The 22,314-nt window shown below is 47.2% G+C and overlaps 1 protein-coding gene across 1 annotated transcript in view; it reads left to right on the forward strand.

The window, feature by feature from the left end:
• Positions 1-22,314, forward strand: part of AAAS (aladin WD repeat nucleoporin) — a 249,575-nt gene that overhangs the window by 58,019 nt on the left and 169,242 nt on the right. Inside the window, 1 exon segment of the mRNA XM_030198169.1 lies at positions 7,365-7,411. Within this exon segment, the coding sequence (XP_030054029.1) occupies positions 7,365-7,411 (47 nt within the window).

Raw genomic sequence — 22,314 nt, forward strand, 5'->3', positions numbered from 1 at the left:
CAAGGTCAACTTATCAGCTTCCTGGACCAGTAAGGCTGTTGCTGCAATGGCCCTCATGCAGGCTGGCCATCCTTTAGCCACTCCATCCAGCTGTTTAGACAGGTATGCAACAGGCCTCTGCCAGGATCCCATCATCTGGGTCAGCACACCCAGAGCAACCCCCTGTCGCTCGTGGACATACAATGAGAAAGGTTTCTCCACATCAGGAAGGCCTAACGCAGGGGCTTGGAGTAGGGCTTTCTTTATGGCAATGAAGGATTGTTGAGCAGTAGGTCCCCATTCAAATGGTTCCTTTTCACCCCCCTTTGTGGCTTGGTAAAGGGGTTTCGCCATCAATGCAAAATTTGGAATCCAAATTCTGCAGAATCCAGCTGCTCCCAGGAATTCCCTAACTTCTCTTCTGGACTTGGGTTGGGGAATTGCAGCAACTGCTTGCTTCCTACTAGCATCCAGTCTCCGACTTCCCTGGGAAATACAAAAGCCCAGATACTTCACTTCTGACTGACAAAGTTGGGCCTTTGAGCGTGAGACCTTATAGCCTGCATCCAAGAGTAGCTCCAGCAATTCTCTGGTAGCCTCAAAACACTCTTCCTGGGTCACTGCTGCAATCAGGAGGTCATCTACATACTGGAGTAAAACTCGCCTGGAAGGCTCAGATTTAAAAGTCTTAAGGTCTTGCCCTAGGGCTGTCCCAAAAATGGTGGGGGAATTCTTGAACCCCTGTGGCAGGCGGGTCCATGTATACTGAAGCTTCCTTCCTGTTACTGGGTTTTCCCATTGAAAGGCAAAAAGCAACTGACTGGCTGGGGCCACCCGAATACAAAAGAAGGCATCTTTTAGGTCTAGTGTTGTGAAATGGGTAGCTCCAGAAGGTATCAATCCTAGCAGGACATATGGATTAGGCACTACAGGGTGTAATGAAATAGTGGATTTGTTAACCACTCGTAAGTCTTGGACTGGCCGGTAGTCCTCAGTCCCTTGCTTCTGAACTGGCAATAGTGGCGTATTCCATGGAGACTGGCAAGGACGAATAATTCCATGGGATAACAGACGATTCAAATGTGCTTGAATCCCTTCCAGAGCCTTTCTGGGAATTGGGTATTGACGAAGATGGATTGGCCGGGCACTTGGAAGTAAGTCTACATGTACAGGAGGAATATTTCGGGCCAACCCTGGGGGATTATCTTCTGCCCATACCCCACTGACCTGAAAGCTGTCTGCCAGGGGTAGGTCAACTTGGCCCTGCGACTGATGCAGCCGCCATTCTTCTTCAAGAGGGCAGCAGAAACTCAATATACCCTTAGGGCTGGATGTCGGGGGCCGAAAGGAGACTGAAGTCTGGCCATCAGAGTCAAAGGAAATTTGGGCCCTAAGCTTGGACAGCAGGTCTCGACCTAACAAAGGGATTGGACAGTCTGGCATATACAGGAATTCATGAGTGACTATGTGTGAGCCTAATTGGCATCTACGGGTTGTCAGGAAAGGCCTCCGGTTCTGCACCCCCGTGGCTCCCACCACTCGGACAGTTTTTCCAGACACAGGCGCTAATCGCTCCGTCACAACAGAATGTTCAGCTCCTGTATCAATCATAAATGGAATTGAGCGGCTCCCTATAGTTAGCTTGACCATAGGTTCCTGGGAGCCCAGTTTGTAGGAACCCTGTCTGTCCTATTCGTCCCATTCTGCCATCTCGGCTATCCCGATGATGTCAGATTCAGGAGGCTCATATCTTCCCTCTCGAACTCGGCCTCGGCTTCCTCGATCTCCTGGTCCCCTTCTCAGTCCCTGGCGCCTCTGGGGGCATTCATCTTTCCAGTGCCCTCTTTCCTTACAATAGGCACACTGGTCCCTCTCCAATCTTGGTCTGGGATTCTCCCCCCTTGGCCGGGATTGATTGAAGGAATCTCGGGGCCTGGCTGGTGGTCCGGGGTCCCACTTTGGCTTCCCATTAGCTAGAGGTCGACCTCGGTTAAGGGTGGAATTAGTAATGGCTGCCGCTAAAAGGTCGGCCTTCTTCTGCATCTTCCGGTCAGCCTCTCGGCGCACCTCCTGATCTCTATTAATGAAAACCTTGGTTGCGATGTCAATTAGCTGGGTGGTATTCATCCCTGCGAATCCCTCCTGACGCTGCAACTTCTTCCGGATATCTGGCATACTCTGGGCCACCAATGCACTATTCACCATTCTCTGGTTTTCTTGGGCTTCAGGGTCAAATGGGGTGTATGTTCTGTAGGCTTCAATTAGTCGCTCTAGAAAGGCCCCAGGGGATTCAGTTGCCCCTTGGAGAATTTCAGAGACCTTTGCCAGATTAATGGGCCTCTTTATGCCTTTCCTCATACCTTCCAGCAAGTCCCGGCAATAGCCAGACAACAGTTCATAGTGCTGCCCATCATTTGGATCCCAATCTGGAGCTGCGCGAGGAAACCGAGCTCTAACCCATCCCTCTGGGTCCTGTGTCCCCCCGGGGACACGCTCTCGCGTGATGGCCTCAGCATTTTGCAAAATCTTCCGCCTCTCCTCAGTTGTGAAGAGGGTCAGGAGAAGTTGTTGACAATCAGTCCAGGTTGGGTTATGGGTGGCCATAATGCTAGCCACTAGGTCCACCACTGCCTGAGGCTTTTCAGTATAAGAGGGGTAATGCGTCTTCCAATTCAGGAGATCGGTGGTTGTGAAGGGTACATACTGATAGGCCTGTGCCTGTATAACCTGACCCTGATTATTAGGATCCGGTCGAGTGGTAGTTACCTGGCGGAGGGGCAGAACTCTCGAGGAGGTGGGAATGGAACCTGAGGTAGAGCTAGGAGCTACCCTCCTATCATGCTCAAAGGTGATTGCAGCGGGTCTAACCCATTCAGTGGAGGTAGGTTGAACCCCTGAGGGATGGGGAGGGGTACTCATAGACTGAGAGGTGGTCACAGGTGAGTCAGTCCATTGAAAGGGATGCCGGGCCCCTGATGAGTGGGTAGGGGTATTAGAAGGAGAGGCTGGGCTGTCAGGAGTTGAGGAGTCAGGGAGTGGAACCCAAAGCGGGTCTTCAGAGGTTAACAGGAGAGGATGTGGCACAGAAGGGTAGAGGCCGGGTGAAAAGTCCAACCTAGGGTGTGGCAGGTTTGGCACAGGAGGGGAAGAACTATCCGGAGAAGCCTGTGCTGGAGAAGCTTGGGCTGGACGGCGTGGATCTCTGGGGGTAGCACGGAACCCCAACAATGGGCCATAAGGTGGTGGCTCAAGATCTGAGGGGTCATCAGAGAGTATGGGTTTCTCAGACAGGGTAGGGGCGGAAGCCACTGATTGGGTGGTAAGCTTCCTAGGGCTCTTTCCCTCTTCTAGTTTAGATTTTCTAATCTTTCTTTGAACACGGCCTAACATGAATTTTACTGGGGATCCCATATAAGTTTTCAACCAGGAGGGAGGGTCAGTCACAAGGCTGTCCCAGGAATCTATATAAGGGAGTTGTTCAGAATATTCTGGTTCTCCTACAACTATGCTGTAGACCTTCCGGATTACTTCAATATCTAAGCTGCCACTAGGGGGCCACCCCACTCCCATAGATGGCCACTCAACTTCACACAAGGTTCTTAGAGTACTTGAGCTTAAAGTCTGTCCATAGTCATTAATTAAAAATCCTTTTCTAAAGTTCTTAAGCATACAATCTAGGGGGGTATCAATTTGTCTAGATGATGTCCCACCCATAATGCTTACAGTTACAACACACAAAAAGGGAGGGAATTTTTGAAAGTGCAGTAAGGGGTCTGCACTCTCGAGACACTAGGTAGACAGACAGCAATCGCTTCCTTCCGTTGCTGACCAATTGAACTCGCGTTAATTGGAAATGCAGCTATAAGAAGTCCGCACTCATTAACATTCAGGCATCACACATTCATTCAGTACAGAAAATCCCACCCAACAATTTCAGATTTCTCAGATACAGATAAGCTCAAGCGTTTTCGCTTCTAATCTCCTCTAGATTAGAAGGTACTAGGGCCTTCGCTGAGAGTTGATCAGGCTCTCCTTCCTCAATTTGTTTGAGGGGCTGATTTACAATTTTCTAGCTAGAATTACAATACAGAATACAGAATACATACCCGGCGAATGTTCTCCAGTCAGTTGGGTGCTGGGATTAATGCAGGATGCATCCCACCGCTGCCACCAAGAATTGTTGCAGGAATGGATGCATGAATTTGTGATACTTCAGGAGTCAGACAGCACACACCAGTATGAGAGAAAAATCTTCTTTATTTGCCAGCAAACAAAGCAAGACATCAGTTCTAGCTCTCTTCTCTTTCTCTCAGCTCTCTGTGTCTTTGTCTCAGCTGCTTCTCTTCTTATGCTGTCTTCTCCTTCTTCTGTCTGTTCCTTCTGTCCTTCTCTTTCTTCTGAGCTCCTTCTGACGTAAACTGCTTCTGCTCCTACTTAAATAGGGTCCTAAGCCCTCCTCCTAGCCTAGCCCCCTTTACTCCCAATTGGTTAAGAAATTGATTGGCTACCTTGCCTCAACCAATCATTACTTTTGAAATATCAGTTACATAGGTTCCAGACATCCTAAACTGACCTCTGACCTGGGGCCCCTTAAGCCAGACATTTGGTCTCCAGTCTCTTACATGTTATTATGATTGATTTCTCATATTCCTAGTACTAACTGCTAACTAAACTCTGGCATTCATTAAAGGGGTCAAAAGCCAATCTTACTTAATAGCATACATATCAGGTTATTACTTCCAGGAGGCCAGTCCTACACTTAGCTATAATTAATCAAGGAGAAGAGAGCTGACTAGTTCTGACCTCTTCACCTATCAGCTTATACATTGAACCAGCCAGAACTATGGCTAAGTCAAACCACATGTTGATCTCCTCAATGCAGTCCTTGCTTGACCTCTTAAACAGCAGACAAAGAGTAATACAGAATTTAACAGATATTCTACACAGACACAAACCTTATTAATTTACACAGAATCAGTATTTCTTATAAGACATATTCTAAATATCAAAAACTTGTAAATACTAATCTATTGCCTCTCTCTCTCTAAATAGTATTTTCTATCTAAGCATTTTAAACTACAATTAATCATATGTCTGGCTCATTCCTTTATTCATTCATAATAGTTTACAGCTGTGCCAGCTAGCATTGGCAATTCACAAGGGACAGAGTTTCATTTCTCACTGACCTTTCCTAACCTTAGCTCGGCCAAGCTAGACATTGAAATAATATGAACCATCTGGCATACCTTCACTTTAGTTGCAAAGTAAAAAGTTAGAATTCTAACTTCAAGCTTTTAACAGAATTAACCCTTCATATGATTTCTTATATATGATTATGCCCATGGCTGCTTCATTAGGAGATTCCTCTGGTGCAGTAGGAAACCCTGTGTTGCTTTACAGCAGCTATTCATTGGCTGCATTGGCTTGTCAGATGCACCATTTATTGTATTGGATTAAGGATTTCTACTTTATGTATTATTATTTTTATTACTCTTAACCATTACCGTTTAAATTTTGGCTTTTTTATACAAGATTTTCTTTTGCGCCATTTATTGTGTTGGATTAAGGATTTCTCCTTTTAGGAGGAGTTATACACATGAGATTTAGTATTTGTATTTCACACCACTGGAAGGACTTGGCCAAACATGTTTTTGATTCAGCCAATTACATACAGCATTGGTGTAGATATGATTGAAGATTATAGAGAATTAAGTGACCTGCTCAGGGTCACAAGGTGACCATACCATACTGCTTGAGACAATTTCTTTGCCTTATCTACTTAAAGTAAGGCTACCAACTGCATTCAGATTCGCAGGACAGTTGATCCAGACCTGGATTTACCCTTTTGCCTGTATGGACTTCTAGTTCTGATTTCCCATTGCATTCCCTAAGAAAAGCAAGATTACAAGTCCCAGCATGTACTAGGGTAAACCCAGGATTGGATCAACCCTTTCCAGTGAATCTGGATCCAGTTGGCAGCCTTAGCTTTAAAGGTAAACAGGTTCCTTTTGGCTCATTCGATCAGGGGAATGTGGGAACTTTGTGGGTTGAAGCTCAAGCCATTTCAATGACTAATATTTGTAAGGCTGTCACTTGGTCTTTTTCACATTCCTTTACTAAGTTTTACAGATTGGATGTGCAGACTAGAAAGAATGCGCTTTTGGTGTGTCGCCATTCTTGGCAGGGGTGTCTTTATCCCACCCGACGTGAAGATTGTGTTGCTACATCCCATCATTTCTGGACTGGACTGGTGGGATGAAAGCAAAATTTGGTCTTATCCTGTTAATTTTCTTTCTTTAAGTCCAACCAGACCAATCCAGATATCTTACCTGTAGTCTGAACTGGAAGTATTTCTTTTCTTCCTTTTCTGTTAAAATTTAAAGGAGGATTGATGGACTCTATAGAATTCCTTGAGCGGCTGAGTCTCTGAAAGAAACTAATTGGTGTTAGTTTTTCTTTCTGGTGTTGCTTTCTTACAGAAATACTGATGAGCTGGTGCTGCATGGCTCTTTATATAGTTCAGAGCTTGTAGCTTATTGGTCTCTTTCCATCTGCTGGCTCATGAACCTAATTCATCAGTTCTGGACTGGTCTGGTTGGAATTCAATGTAAGAAAATTAACAGGTAAGATCAAATTTCCAGCTTCAATCTTCTTTGTGTCTTAGTACTAGAAAGAAAAAAAAGAAAGTGAACCTTTTGATAATTGCTCTTCATGTCTGACTTCCTTATCCTCTGAGCTCACTCATCAGCTGTGTGACCTGCATCCGTACATTCCCCGTTGTTTATCATTAGCTATGCTAACATCAGTTCAGTAGCCCAAATTGTCTGGAAGACCCATGACTCTGTTTGTTCGTTCATGTACCAGCTGTTACTGCTGTCCCTTCTGGTTTACCTGTTTTCTAATAGAAAGGGGTTTTGGATTTAGCTTACACCTTTTCAATAGTGGCATAGCCATGGGGGGGCCTGGACCCCTCCATAACTGCAGCACCCCCTTTACTTTTGCTAGCAGGGATGCCAAGGCCTCGCCAGCCAGACAAATAGAGTGCCGCTGTTCCCCTCTTCCTCGCACTGCTTCCTCCCTGCAGAAGTCGGTGGCTGAAGGCACATTGCTGACTTCTATAGTGAGGAAGAGTGGAGCAGCGTGGGCACTGTATTTATTTGGCTGGCAGGGCCTCAGCATCCCTGCCAGCAAATGTGTTTAGTGCATGCAGAGGGTGGGCGAAGGTGAGAGGAGGAGGAGGGAGGAATGTGTTGTCTCCCCGAGTTCACCCCTGAGCACCCCCAAAATTGAAGGGCCGGCTGTGCCTCTGCTTTTCAATTGTAGCTCAATGGTTAGAACCAGAGAATTTAACTTTAAATTCGTTCTACTTCTGTGTGTGCTTATAGATGAAAAGTGAAGATATGATTGCAGAATTCTCCCAGGCGGTCGACTGGTAAGTAACAGGCAAAAAGCCGGAGTCAGTTTGATAACAGTTTTGAAATGGTGTATTTTTTTTTCTTTAAGGCTTTAATTTCCTGCAACATCCATTGTATAAGAACATAAGAATTGCCCTACTGTGTCAGAACAAGGTCCATCTAGCCCAGCATCCTGTTTCCAACAGTGGCCAAGCCAGGTCACAAATAACTTGGCAAAGTCCCAAGAAGTAGCAAGATTCCATGCCACCAATCCCCAGGGTTTAGCAGTGGCTTTTTCTGGACTTATCTTAATAGCAGTTTATGGACTTTATCTCCAGAATGAAGGTAGAGTTCTAATAATCAAATTGAAATTAAGGGAAAAGAAAGTTAGACTATTTAAACAAGCTACTAACTAATGTTTGATTTGTTTAATCAAACTAAAACAGATTTTTTTTTCAATAATCCTACAAATCGTCTTCTATCCCAAGCTTTAAATCACCAGATCTCTCAGAAAAGTAGTACTCGCTTACCCAATTAAGTTTCCTCTTTTTTTACAGAGAGGGTGAAACATTCCTACAGATATTTTATTTATTTATTTTTTAAAATGTGGACATGCATCCTTGTGCTGAAAACATCCCAGGGCTTTTGCTATAATGACTGAATTACAGCTCAAGTTTGTAGGTCATGTGCAAGCTTTGTGGTCAGCAGAAGCAACGCTTATCTACGATGGTTATCCACAAAAAGTCCACAAGTTTACAGGGCTTCCTGTCTTGTGGAGCAGTTCCTAGGTGGGACTGACTGCTTTCTGGTTTGAGCTCATATCTGCTCTGTTGCAAGGTTTGAATCACTTAATTTTACAAGGAAAAAAGTAAAATGTGACTTTAGATATGCAATCTGATGTCATCTTTGTCTGGTGACACAACTTCAAAGTAATCAAGTTTGTAAGAGGAGAAAAGGGATCATTGAGTGTGGTGTTGCAGCTAGACCAGAGGTAGACAACCGTTATACACAGAGGGCTGCATGAATGTCAGTACTATTTCTGGCAGGCCACAACATTACATAATGTAGGAACCGGAAATTCACAGAGCTTCTGATAAATAAGTAATAATTTAACTAAAAATGATGGAAACAAACTGCTAGAGTGGCTGTTCTGAAAATATTTGTGAAATACAGTATTTAAAATTGCTAAAACATGGGCTAATGAGAATTTCTTTGTATGCTTCCCATAGTTTCATAAGCTGCATAAAATTCAATAGCAGGCCACAGGTAGCTCATCCCTGAACTAGACTTTTCTCTAAAGTGCTGATATATGGATTCTGATGTGGATGAAACACAAGGAGAAAAAACTGACGATTGAATAAGTGCTAAGTAAAGACTGCATGTTGTGATAAGACTTCTTCCAAGCATACAGTCTGTATCATAGGAAAGTCTGTTGTATCCAGTGACACCAATCCATGGCACAGAAGACTTGGCACTAAGGCCATCAGGAGTCAGCAGTACCAAATCACAGTTGTAGCATTGGTAAACTGAAAAATCCTTGTTGAATGGACTAGAGAGTCACGAATGATTGCCTCACAAAACAGCCAGTAACACGTGTGTATGACAGAGATACTCTAAAACAAATCGAATGCACTTGTACAGTACAAATTTAAAGGTGGATTCGCCATATCTCAAAAAAGATATAGTGGAATTAGAAAAGGTTCAAAGAAGAGCGACTAAAATGATAAAGGGGATGGAACTCCTCTCATATGAGGAAAGGCTAAAGAAGTTAGGGCTCTTCAGCTTGGAAAAGAGACTGATGAGGGGAGATATGATTGAGCTCTGCAAAATCCTGAGTGGCGTAGAACGAGTAGAAGTAAATTGATTTTTTTTTTTTTACTTGTTCCAAAAGTACAAAGACTAGGGGACAGTTGAGGGAGTTACATGGAAATACTTTTAAAACAAATAGAAGGAAATATTTTTTTACTTAATGAATAGTTAAGCTCTGGATCTCTGCCGGAGGATGTGGTAACAGCGGTTAGCGTATCTGGTTTTAAAAAAGGTTTGGACAGATTCCTGGAGGAAAAGTCCATAGTCTGCTATTGAGGCAGACATGGGAAGCAACTGCTTGCCCTGGGATTTGTAGTATGGAGTATTGCCACAATTTGGCTTTCTGCCAGGTACTTGTGACCTGGCTTGGCCACTGTTTGGAAAACAGGATACTGGGCTTGATGGACCATTGGTCTGACCCAGTATGGCTACTCTTATGTAACCACTTTGGGTCAGAAAATAATTTTTCTTGGAGAAGTGGCTTCAAATGCACAGTATATTTTATAACTTTTATGTGGATTACCAGAAAGCAAGAGAGCAGTTAGGAGATTAGACTCTCTAAACCACTGGTCTTCTTCCATATAACTTTCTCTGATGCCACCTACAAGAAAGGTACATCCTTTTATTCCGTTTTCATTGTTTAGTAACTAAAGTGCATAGAAAGTGGTTTCTTACCAGTAATCTCAGAACGTGAGGCAGAGCAACAAGACAGTCCAGGTGTTGAGCTATTTAGAATGATTGTGATGACAAGAGAGAAATGAAAACTAATTTTCCTTTAGCGTCAGCAGCAGATGGATTGAGAGAAAGGTGGGTTGTGACCATCTACTAGCAGGTGGAGATGGAGAGCAGTGATTTGTAGTCTGTCTTATTGGACATTGTGCTCCTGAAATCCTCAGTATTCTCTATCTCCAGCAGGCGGGTGGATGGTCTTCTGCCTACTCCCGGCTTCATCTTGCTGCAGCTTCTGTTCCAGATACCTGGTTCAGTAAGCTTGGGGGTGCTAGGCTGAGCAGTGGCAGGTCCCTCCCCCACCCCAGTAGTGTCTCCAGCCCTTTGCCACCTTCTCCTTTTCTCACAGTGCCTCCATTCCAAAAAAAAAAAAGAGATTTTAAACACTGGTGAATTTTAGCACTGTTTGTGCTTTTTGGGCATCTTGGAAGAGTGAGCATGCTTGGCTGTGTTTGCAGCACTGCCTTCCTGAGATGTCCGGGCTCTCCTCAGGTTGAGTGTAACCCCCCACCCACCTCTGCACCCCCCAAAAAAAAATTGCAGAGCTGGCTAGGGGGGGGGGCAATGCATTACTCTCTCTCCAGGAAAAAAAATTAAATGATCCCAGGTTCCAATCTAATTCATGTTTAATATGGGATAAAATGCCATAAATAAGTAAATAAATATAAACTTTTAACGTTCAGCATCTGATTCTCAAAGTGGACATATTCCAAACACTATAATGAAAATAAAATTATTTTTTTCTACCTTTGTTGTCTGGTGACTGTTTTTCCTCTCATGCTGGCCCAGTATCCGATTCTGCTGCTCTCTATCTGTTCCATTGACTCCGTTTCCAGAGCTTCCTTTCCATTTATTTCTTTTCTTTCCTCCTTTCTTCTTCATTTCTGGTCCTCCGCAGACTTGACTGTACAGTGGATCCAGCTTCTGCCTATTTTCTCCATCCATGTGCAGTTTCTCTCCTCACTTCATTTTTCCCTCATCTAATCTCCTTCCTCTATCTTCCCTCCATGTCCAGCATTTCTTCTCTCTCCCTTCCCTCCCCTCCATCCATGTCCAGAATTTCTCTTGCCCTCCCCTCCATCCATGTCCTGAAACTCTCTTCTCTCCCCTGCCCCCCTCTACCCATCCATGCCCAGCAATTCTCTCCCCTGCCCCCCCCTACCCATCCATGCCCAGCAATTCTCTCCCCTGCCCCCCCCTACCCATCCATGCCCAGCAATTCTCTCCCCTGCCCTCCCGCTCCCATCCATGTCCAGCAATTCTCCGTTGCCCCCACCCTCCCCTCCCGCTCCCATCCATCTTTTTGTATTACCTCTGTTGAAGCGCCGCCTTATTTAAAGCCCTGCTGCCCGTCTCCAGCCTTCCCCTGCTTGCTTCGTGATGATGTTCGTTCCCTCAGTCCCGCCTTCGCAGAAAAAGGAAATTATGTCAGAAGGCGGAACTAAGGGCACGAACTCATCAGAAGCCAGCAGGGAAGGCTGGAGACGGGCAGCAGGGCTTTAAATAAGGCGGTGCTTCGAGGGAGGTAATAGAAACTGACAGATGGGAGCGGGAGGAGAGGGTGAGGCGAAAGGACATCGTTGGACATGTTTGGGAGGGAGAGGTAAGCATGGCCTGTGATGGCGCTCTCCTGCCATGCTTACCTCCTGTAATGGAGCCAGCTCGCCCCCCAAGAACAACCGGCTCGCAAGAGCTGTCAAAATTTAACAAGCTGCTCTTGCGAGCCGGAGCAAGCCGGCTCCAGCACACCACTGAGTGTAACCCTTTCCTTCTTTCTGAGTGGTTTTCCCAATGTTGGTCACACAGATGTCTGCAGAGATAGTTAAACGCTGTTCCTGCTGCAGTAAGTGGAGAACAGCTTCGGGGGGTCTGTCTGGGCAGGTGTTCAGTGAGACAGCAGATTAGGTGCGAGTGTTTCTCGCGCTCAGGATGTGCGTCCGTCTTCTCCCTTTGCTGCCATGGTGTTGACGGCCATGTTGGATTCCTGCACGACTTACGCCGCAGTATCGAACTATTATTATTATTATTTGTAGCATTTGTATCCCACATTTTCCCACCTATTTGCAGGCTCAGTGTGGCTTACATTTGCCGTTATGGCGATTGCCATTTCCGGGCTTCAGATATGCACATGGTTTTGCAATCAAGTGCGTACATACATGGTGGAAGAATGCATTGTGAACTTGCGTACATGTTAACATGTTGTTTTACAATCAAGTGCGTATATATGTGATAGAAGAATGCACTGTGGTCTTGTGTAGGTGTCAGCTTTATGTAGTTACTCAGGTGACGGTATTATGGTGAGAGTGTTGGGCAGTGATTAGGTCGTTTCAATCTTATTCTTCATTGTTGTTGTTTAGAAGTTAGAACGATTGTTTGTTGTATGCTTTTTTGAATAAGTCCGTTTTCAGTAGTTTACGAAAGATGGTTAGATCTTGCGTTGTCTTTATGGTCTTCGGGAGCACGTTGTTTAGAAGTTAGAACGATTGTTTGTTGTATGCTTTTTTGAATAAGTCCGTTTTCAGTAGTTTACGAAAGATGGTTAGATCTTGCGTTGTCTTTATGGTCTTCGGGAGCACGTTCCATAGCTGTGAGCAAATGTAGGAGAAGCTGGTTGCGTAAATGGACTTGTATTTTAATCCTTTGCAGTTGGTGTAATGGAGGTTGAGGAATGTACGTGCTGATCTTTTAGTGTTCCTAGCTGGTAGGTCTATAAGGTCTGTCATGTAGGCCGGAGCTTCTCCATGTATAATTTTGTGGACCATGGTGCATACTTTGAACGCAATTCGTTCCTTTAGTGGAAGCCAGTGTAGTTTTTCTCTTAGGGGTTTGGCGCTTTCGTATTTTGCTTTCCCGAATATGAGTCTGGCTGCTGTATTTTGGGCTGTTTGAAGCTTCTTAATGACTTGTTCTTTGCAACCTGCGTAAACTGCGTTACAGTAGTCTAAGTGGCTTAACACCATTGATTGTACTAGGCTGCGGAATGTGTCCCTTGGGAAGTAAGATTTGATTCTTTTAAGTTTCCACATGGCGTAGAACATTTTCTTTGTTGTATTTTTCGCATGGCCTTCTAATGTGAGATTTCGATCAATCGTAACTCCCAGAATTTTCAAGCTATCGGAGACCGTAAGAGTGTAGTCTGGGGTGTTTATAGTATTGTTTTTGTTTGAGTTGTATTGTGAGGATAAGATGAGACATTGTGTCTTTTCTGCGTTTAGTTTCAATTGAAATGCATCCGCCCATGAATTCATTATTTGGAGGCTATGTTGGAATTCTTTTGTAATTTCTGTTAGGTCATTCTTGAACGGGATGTATATCGTGACATCATCTGCATAAATGTACGGGTTGAGACCTTGGTTGGATAACGATTTAGCTAGAGGTGTCATCATTAGGTTGAATAAGGTTGGTGACAACGGTGATCCTTGTGAAACACCACATTCTGGTGTCCACGGTACTGACGTTTTTGATTTTGAGATCACTTGGTAGGTTCTGGCTTTGTTGTCCACATGCATACCCCCACCCTCCCACTCTGTCAGACTGTCAAAGTAATGCTTTGATGTTTCTCTTATATATACTATCTGCTACCACATTTGCTTATTTCCAATCTGACGAAGAAGGGCAACCTTCGAAAGCTAATCAAGAAATGTATTAAGTTATGTCCAATAAAAAAGGTATCATCTTATTTTCTTTTCCATGTTTTATTTTGTTTGATTTCTATTGATAACCTTTAAGAGTGGACTAACACGGCTACCACACCTCTCTACTACGAGCATAGGGGGAAAGCTGTCTCTAATTTACGAGAAGTGGGCCAAGATCACGTCAGACCAGTGGGTCTTGGATCTTATTCGAGACAGATACAAATTAGTTTTCCTCTCCCATCGCAGATTCTTTCTTGGTCTTTCCGTGTGCAGGCAACCACAAGCGGGCAGTGGTGCAGGGCACCTTGCAGTATCTGCTTCAGTTGGGGCCTGTTTTTCCCATACCAGGAGTGGGGGGTGGATATTTCTACCGTCTATTTCGTGGTTCCCAAAAAGGAGGGGTCCTTCTATCCAGTCTTGGACCTCAAGGGAGTCAACCGCTGTCTCAAGGTACGTTGTCGCATGGGGACGGTCTGATCCGTGATTGCAGCGGTTCAGCCAGGGGATCAACATTTCCTTCTCTTTGCAGTGCTGGACCAATTAATTTCAGTTTCAGGTTCTCCCTTTCAATCTGGCAACAGCCACTTTTCAAAGGTCTTGGTGGTGGTGGCTGCGGAGTTGCAGAAGGAGGGCATCAGAGTCCCACCCGTACCTGGACGATTAGCTCATCAGGGCATTGTCTTGGTGGAAGAGTGTGTAAGGGTGACTGCCAGGGTCATGGACCTCTTACAGTCCCTTGGATGGGTGATCAACTTGAACAAGAGTCGGCTCGTTCCTTCTTAATCTCTCGAGTGCCTTGGGGTGCTTTTCGACCCGTTCAGGGCAAGGTGTTTTTGCCCAGCCAGCACCAGGATCTAAGGTGTCAGATTGCTCAGATACTGCAATCTCCTCCCAGAGCATGGAATTATGTGCAGATGCTGGGGTCCATTGGAAGTGGTGCTGTGGTTTCGGTCTTATATAAGGCCCTTATTTATTTATTTGTAGCATTTGTATCCCACATTTTCCCACCAATTTGCAGGCTCAATGTGGCTTACATTTGCCGTAGTGGCGATTGCCATTTCCAGTTAACCTAATTACAAATGGTATTGCATTAAGGTGTGTACATACCTTGTAAAGAAAAATCCATTATGGTATTACATATAGGTTGGGCTGTAACGTATGTTAGGTCATCAATTATAGAGAGATCATTTTCGACATAAGGATTAAAGGTAGTGTTTGTTCATTCCATATCATCATGCCGATCAATCCATAGACTGGTGGTTGTGTCCATCTACCAGCAGGTGAAGATAGAGAGCAATCCTTTTGCCTCCCTATATGTGGTCATGTGCTGCCGGAAACTCCTCAGTATGTTCTCTATCTCAGCAGGTGGTGGTCACACACAGCAGCAGCTCTGGCTAGGTCTCCAAGCCTAATACTTAGGTTTTGTTGAGTACCTGGGGTTGAGGGCTCTTCTTGAGCAAGTGCAAACCTGGTGGTGCCAGGTCCCTCCTTTTCTCCCCCCCTCCCGCTGGCTCAGTTAAAAAAAAAAAAAAAAAAAATTTGACAGTCCTTTAAGGGCGTTTATTTCAACGTTTATATCAGCGTTTATTGCAGCTGCTCACTGGGACACCAGTTGGTTACAGCTCGGAGCGAGAAGCAGGTAATTTTACCTCTTATAGCGGGCAGGAGGTTCCCCGTTCGGTCTCCACGTGGCTATGGCGTCGGAGGGCGAGGGCGCGAAGATTCGCTCCCCGGACCGCATGTGTGCGTCTAGCGAGGATGAGGGGGTTTCAAAGCCTGACTCGCCTTTGTTTGAGCGTCAGTTTGGAGTCCGGTCAGTGTCCCGGTTCTTCCTCCGGTGCGGCGGTTTTTTTCCCGCCATAAGCGCCCATCCCCCGTTGCTCCCCCCCCCCCCACCCCCCCATTTTGGCCGGCCACTCTGCTCGGACGGCTTCTTCTTGGGCCGCCCTTGAGGTGGGAGACGTTAATGCTATGGTAGCCCTTGATTCGGGCGACGGCAAGAAAGCGGCGAAAGTTAAGCGCCGTTCTTTCCGCACGGCTCCTTCTCAGAGTTTCGCGCCGGACGCCATTTTGAATGCGCAGCATGTTTCCCCCACCGCTCTTGCGAGCACCGGTTGAGGGTGCGTCTAGGGCTGTGGCCCAGGCGGCAGAAGTGCACAGTCTAGGGGGTTCTCCCCTGAGTTCATTTTGCTGCTGCATCAGGTTTTTCTTATGCTAAGCGCTACCCCGGCTCCCCCCTCTGATCAAGGGGTTGAGGCCTCTGGAAGCAAACGCCCTCGGGTGGACTTCCAAGCCCTAGAGGACTCTGTCTCCTCTGATGTAGATGAGGGCAGCGTATCTGAGTTCTCCCAACGGTCCTTTGGGGATTCCTTGGAGGAGACGGATTCCTGCGCGGATGGAGCGGATGACCCCTCTGCAGCACGGATCTTTCGCTCAGAGGATTTGCCCAACCTGTTAGTGCAGGCCATGAGCATTTTTGAAGATTTCCTCTCCGGAGGACGTCTCTCCCTCAGCCTCTGTTGGCTCTGCCATTATGCTGGGGACGAAGCGCCCGCCTAGAACCTTCCACATGCATGAAGCCATGCACACCTTGATTTCGGCTCATTGGGATGTCCCAGAAGCGAGCCTTAAAGTGGCTAGGGCTTTGTCCCGCCTCTATCCTCTGCCTGAAGGTGAACGGGAGGCCTTTCTTGGGCCTACCGTGGATTCTTTAATCACTGCGGTTACTAAGAAAACGGCGTTGCTGGTGGAAGGTGGCACGGCCCTAAAGGACGCCCAAGACAGGAGATTGGAGGCGGCTTTAAAGTCGTCCTTAGAGGTGGCTGCTTTAAGTTTGCAGGCCTCAATTTGCTTCTCCTATGTGGCCAGGGCGTGCCTGACGATTGTGCAGCGGGCTTCCCCCTCGGATCCTTCCTAGAGGGCTGATTGGCCAGCCCTGGAATCGGGCTTGGCCTACTTGGCAGACTTGCTGTTTGATGTCTTGAGAGCCTCGGCTAAAGTTATGGCTCAGACAGTCTTTGCACGGCGATGGCTTTGGCTAAAGCATTGGTCTGCTGACCACGCCTCTAAGTCTCGCCTGGCTAAGTTGCCTTTTAAAGGCAAGCTGCTCTTTGCGGTCGAGCTGGACAAGATTGTGACTGATCTCGGCACGTCTAAGGGCAAGAGGTTACCGGAGGTCAGGGCTCGGGCCAGTGGTGCCCGCCCCGGTTCCTCCAAAGGACGGTTTCGGGATCCCGTCGGTATCGCCCGGGCAAGTCGGGCTCCTCTGCCCCCTTTTCCCTCATAAGGAACTTCTCCCCCAAGCAGCATTCCTTTCGCAGAGACCGCCGTCCCGGAGGTGCCTCCTCCGGTCCTCCCCCAGGGTCTCGTACCCAATGACGGGGCGCTGGTCCATGGCCCAGAGCAGATTGGAGGACGCCTATCCTCGTTTCTGGGCGAGTGGACCAGGGTAACTTCAGTCGCTTGGGTGCTGGAAGTCATCAGAGACGGCTACAAGCTAGAGTTCTGCCGACCCTTAAGAGACGGGTTTGTGCACTCTCCCTGCAAGTCTCCGGTCAAAGCTGTGGCAGTGCAGCAGACTTTGGACAATCTGATCCGCCTGGGTGCGGTCGTTCCAGTGCCAGAAAATCAGCTTGGCAAGGGACGTTACTCCATTTACTTTGAGGTTCCAAAGAAAGGAGGTTCTGTCCGGCCTATCCTCGACCTCAAAGGGGTCAATCGGGCCTTGTAAGTTCGGCACTTCCGGATAGAGACTCTCTGCTCTGTTATAGCGGCAGTGCAGGCAGGGGAGTTCCTGGTATCCTTGGACATCAAGGAAGCTTACTTGTATATTCCCATCTGGCTTCCTCATCAATGCTTTCTGCGTTTTGCAGTTCTGAGCCGACACTTCCAGTTCAGAGCCCTCCCGTTCGGGTTGGCTACTGCTCCGTGGACCTTCTCCAAAGTAATGGTGGTCATCGCGGCCTTCATTCGCAAGAAAGGAGTACAAGTCCATCCTTATCTGAACGACTGGTTGATCCGAGCCCCCTCTTATGCAGAGTGCGGCAGAGCTTCAGACCGGGTGATTGCTCTTTTGAGCTCCCTGGGGTGGATCATCAACTGGGAAGAAAGCCAGCTGCGCCCGACTCAGTCCCTGGAGTATCTGGGAGTTCGATTTGACTCCCAAGTGGGCAGAGTGTTCCTGCCAGACAATCGGATTGTCAAGCTTCAGGCTCAGGTGGACAAGTTCCTAGCAGCCTCTCCTCTTCGGGCTTGGGACTATGTGCAGCTGTTGGGCTCTATGACGGCCACGATGGAAGTAGTGCCCTGGGCCAGGGCCCATATGAGACCTATACAGCTCTCTCTACTGCAGCGATGGACTCCAGCTTCGGGGGATTACGCTGTGCGCCTTCCCTTGGATCCGGCGGTGCGCAAGACGTTGAGCTGGTGGCTGAGGCCAGACAAGCTGTCCACAGGAATGCCTCTTATGACCCCGGAGTGGGTTGTCATCACGGCGGACGCCTCTTTGACGGGCTGGGGAGCCCACTACTTCGGAAGGACAGTGCAGGGGCTCTGGTCCCCTGCAGAGGCAAAGTGGTCTATCAACCTCCTGGAACTCAGAGCCATTCGGTTGGCGCCTTTGGAGTTTCTCCCGGTCCTGGCGCTGAAGCCAGTACGGGTCCGGTCGGACGATGCCACAGCTGTGGTCTACGTCAGTCGCCAGGGAGGTACCATGAGCGCCCCTCTAGCCAAGGAGGCCATGAAGCTATGCCTGTGGGCGGAAGCAAACCTGGAACAGCTGTCGGCGGCCCACATTGCGGGAGTCATGAATACTGCTCAGGCCTTCTTGGACATCACGAAGCGCTGGGGCCAGCCGAGCCTAGATCTGATGGCATCATCAGCCAATTGCCAAGTGCCGCGCTTTTTCAGCAGAGGACGGGACCCTCGATCTCTGGGAGTAGATGCTCTTCTCCAACAGTGGCCAACACAGGAACTTTTGTATGTGTTCCCGCCTTGGCCCATGTTGGGCAAGGTGCTAGGCCGGGTGGCAAAGCATCCGGGCCAGATAATCCTGGTGAGTCCGGATTGGCCCAGACGTCCCTGGTATGCGGACTTGATCAGGCTCTCAGTGGACGGCCCTCTGCAGCTGCCAGCGGAGCGGGGCCTGTTGCATCAGGGTCCCGTGGTAATGGAGGATCCCTCCCCCTTTGGTCTTTCGGCCTGGCTATTGAGCGGCAGCGTCTGAGGAAGAAGGGCTTCTCAGACAAGGTCATCGCCACTATGCTGAGAGCGAGGAAGCGCTCTACTTCTACTGCTTACGCCAGGGTTTGGCGTACCTTTGCATCGTGGTGTGAGGCAGGCTCATTTTCTCCCTTCACTGCTCCAATTTCTTCAGTATTGGCGTTCCTGCAAGAAGGTCTGGAGAAAGGCCTGTTGCTCAGTTCCCTTAAAGTCCAGGTAGCGGCTCTGGCTTGCTTCAGGGGTCGCCTGAAGGGTGCTTCCCTGGCCTCGCAGCCAGATGTGGTGCGCTTTCTCAACGGAGTTAATCACCTACCCCCTCCTCTGCGCTCGGTGGTGCCTGCGTGGAATCTCAATTTGGTGCTAAGAGCCTTGCAGAAGCCGCCTTGTGAACCCTTGTCGAGGGCATCTCTGAAAGACCTGACGTTGAAAGCAGTCTTTTTGGTGGCTATCACTTCAGCCAGAAGAGTTTCCGAGCTCCAGGCGCTATTTATTTTATTTATTTATTTATTTATTGCATTTGTATCCCACATTTTCCCACCTCTTTGCGGGCTCAGTGTGGCTTACAATAAGATATGAATAATGGAAATATATTTGTTACAACTTGGTTATAGGTTACATTGTACAAGTTTTGTGAAACCATCGAAGTATCATTAAGAATATGACAATGGGACATCAACATTGAAACGTTGGAAAGAGACAATGGGAAGCTTAAAGGGCAGTGTTAAGACACAGAGATATATGGTGTACATATTCCTGTGAGCAGATGTATGAGTGATGTGGAATTACAGGGGATGAGGGTTAGGAGTGGATGTATGGAGCATTGATGATCAGTGAGTATGGACTCTATGTGTTTTGGCTCTTGCCATAAATTGTTTCAAACAGATGAGTCTTCAGTAATTTGCAGAAGGAGGCTTGTTCATAAGTCATTCTTAAGTTGCGCGGCAGTGTATTCCAAAGTTGCGTGCTCGTGTGAGAAAAGGTTGACGCGTGTAGCGTCTTGTATTTCATGCCCTTGCAATTAGGGAAGTGGAGGTTGAGGTATGTTCTGGATGATCTTTTAGCATTTCTGGTTGGAAGGTCTATCAACTCGGACATGTAGGCAGGGGCTTCACCATGAATGATCTTGTGGACTAGTGTACATACCTTGAAAGTGACGCGTTCCTTAAGTGGAAGCCAGTGTAGTTTCTTTAGTAGTGGTGTTGCCCTTTCATATTTTGGTTTTCCGAAGATGAGTCTGGCTGCTGTGTTCTGGGCTGTTTGAAGTTTCCTCATCACTTGCTCTTTTCAGCCTGTGTATAGTGAGTTACAGTAATCCAGATGGCTTAGGACGAGGGATTGCACTAGGTTGCGGAAGACGAATCTTGGGAAGAATGGTTTAATCCTTTTCAATTTCCACATGCAGTGGAACATCTTCTTAGTTGTGTTGTTTGCGTGAGTTTCGAGAGTTAGGTGGTGGTCGATAGTGACTCCAAGAATTTTTAGCGTTTCTGAGATTGGAAGGTTTTGGTTTGGTGTGCTTATCTCGTTGAATTCATTTGTATTGTATTGGGAGGTGAGTATCAGGCATTTAGTTTTTTCTGCATTTAGTTTCAGACAAAATGCATCTGCCCATGTGTTCATGATGTATAGACTTTGATTGATTTCGTTGAAGATTTCTTTGATGTCTTGTTTGAAAGGGATATATATCGTCACATCATCGGCGTATATGTATGGGTTAAGGTTATGGTTTGATAGGGGTTTTGCTAGAGGGATCATCATAAGGTTGAAGATAGCTGGTGAGAGAGGCGATCCTTGTGGAACTCCACATTCAGGTGTCCATGCCTTGGACGTGGTTGAATTTGATGTGACTTGATACGAGCGCAATGTTAGGAACCCCTTGAACCAGTTCAGGACGTTTCCTCCAATGCCAAAGTATTCCAGTATGTGTAGTAGGATTCCGTGGTCGACCATGTCAAATGCGCTTGACATGTCAAATTGTAGGAGGAGTATATTGTTACCAGTTGCTATTATTTGTTTAAATTTAGTCATAAGGGTGACTAATACTGTTTCAGTGCTATGGTTCGACCAGAATCCTGATTGGGCATCGTGCAGTATTGAATGTTTGTTTAGATAGTTTGTGAGTTGTTTGGTTACCATTCCTTCGGTTATCTTGGTTATTAGTGGTATGGATGCTACTGGCCTGTAGTTGGTTATTTCGCTTGTGTTTTTCTTTGTATCTTTAGGAATCATGTCGGGAGCCCTTTCTGCAGTTCTCTGAGGCAGGTGTGTCTATTTGCACAGTGCCTTCCTTCCTGCCGAAGATTGTTTCTCGCTTCCATGTGAATCAGCAGCTCTGTATACCCTCCTTTCGTAGGGAGGACTACCCAGAGGAGTACTCTGCTCTCAAATATCTAGATGTGAGACGAGTCATCATCAGATACTTGGAAGTGACCAATGATTCCGGAAGTCGGATCATCTGTTTGTGCTGTTCGCAGGTCCTCATAAGAGTCTGCAGGCTGCCAAGCCTACAGTGGCACGATGGGTCAAGGAAACCATTGCAGCGGCTTATGTGGCCGCGGGGAAGGTGCCGCCTATCCAGCTGAAGGCTCACTACACTAGAGCACAGGCGGCCTCGATGGCAGAGGCCGGGTCCGTCTCCTTGGAAGAGATTTGTAGAGCGGCAACTTTGGCTTCGACTCATACCTTCTCCAGACATTACCGCTTGACTGTGGCTGCTCGGGCGGAGGCCCGGTTTGGAGCTTCAGTGTTGCGGTCAGGGATTTCTATGTCCCGCCCTGGGTGAGTACTGCTTCGGTACATCCCACCAGTCTATGGATTGATCGGCATGATGATATGGAAGGTAAAATTATGTATCATACCTGATAATTTTCTTTCCATTAATCATAGCTGATCTATCCATAGCCCCTCCCAGATATCTGTACTGTTTATATTCTGGTTGCATTTCAGGTTCAAGTTTAGTCTTCAGTTCCTGTTCAGGAGGACTTCATGTTCAAGTTTTTTCAATTGGATTCTTCAGGAGTTGAGACGATTTTGTGTTACAGTGAGCTGCTGCATTCCTCTCCCCTCCGTTTTACGGGGCTGGATTGAGACCTAAATTCTGCCGGCGCTCCCTCCCGCTTCGTGCGGCTGTAGGGCAGCTTTGTACCCCTCCCGCTTCGGCGGTGTTAGGGTCAGTCAGCTCCTCCGGCGGTTGCAGGATAAGCCAGATCCCCCCGCATTGGCGGGTGTGGTGTCCCTCCCCCGCTCCGCGGGGATGAGCTGGACGGATTTCCCTCCCCCACTTGTGTGGGGATGAGCTGGGTTGATTCCCCTCCCCCGTTTCGGCGGTGGTGAGCTGGGCAGAGTGTCCCTTTGTGGGTGTAATTCTCTGAGTCCTGCGGATGGAGCTTTGATATCGACATACTGAGGAGTTTCCGGCAGCACATGACCACATATAGGGAGGCAAAAGGATTGCTCTCTATCTCCACCTGCTGGTAGATGGACACAACCACCAGTCTATGGATTGATCGGCTATGATTAATGGAAAGAAAATTATCAGGTATGATACA

This window comes from Microcaecilia unicolor, chromosome 3 (assembly GCF_901765095.1).
Source record: "Microcaecilia unicolor chromosome 3, aMicUni1.1, whole genome shotgun sequence".
Classification (NCBI taxonomy): domain Eukaryota; kingdom Metazoa; phylum Chordata; class Amphibia; order Gymnophiona; family Siphonopidae; genus Microcaecilia; species Microcaecilia unicolor.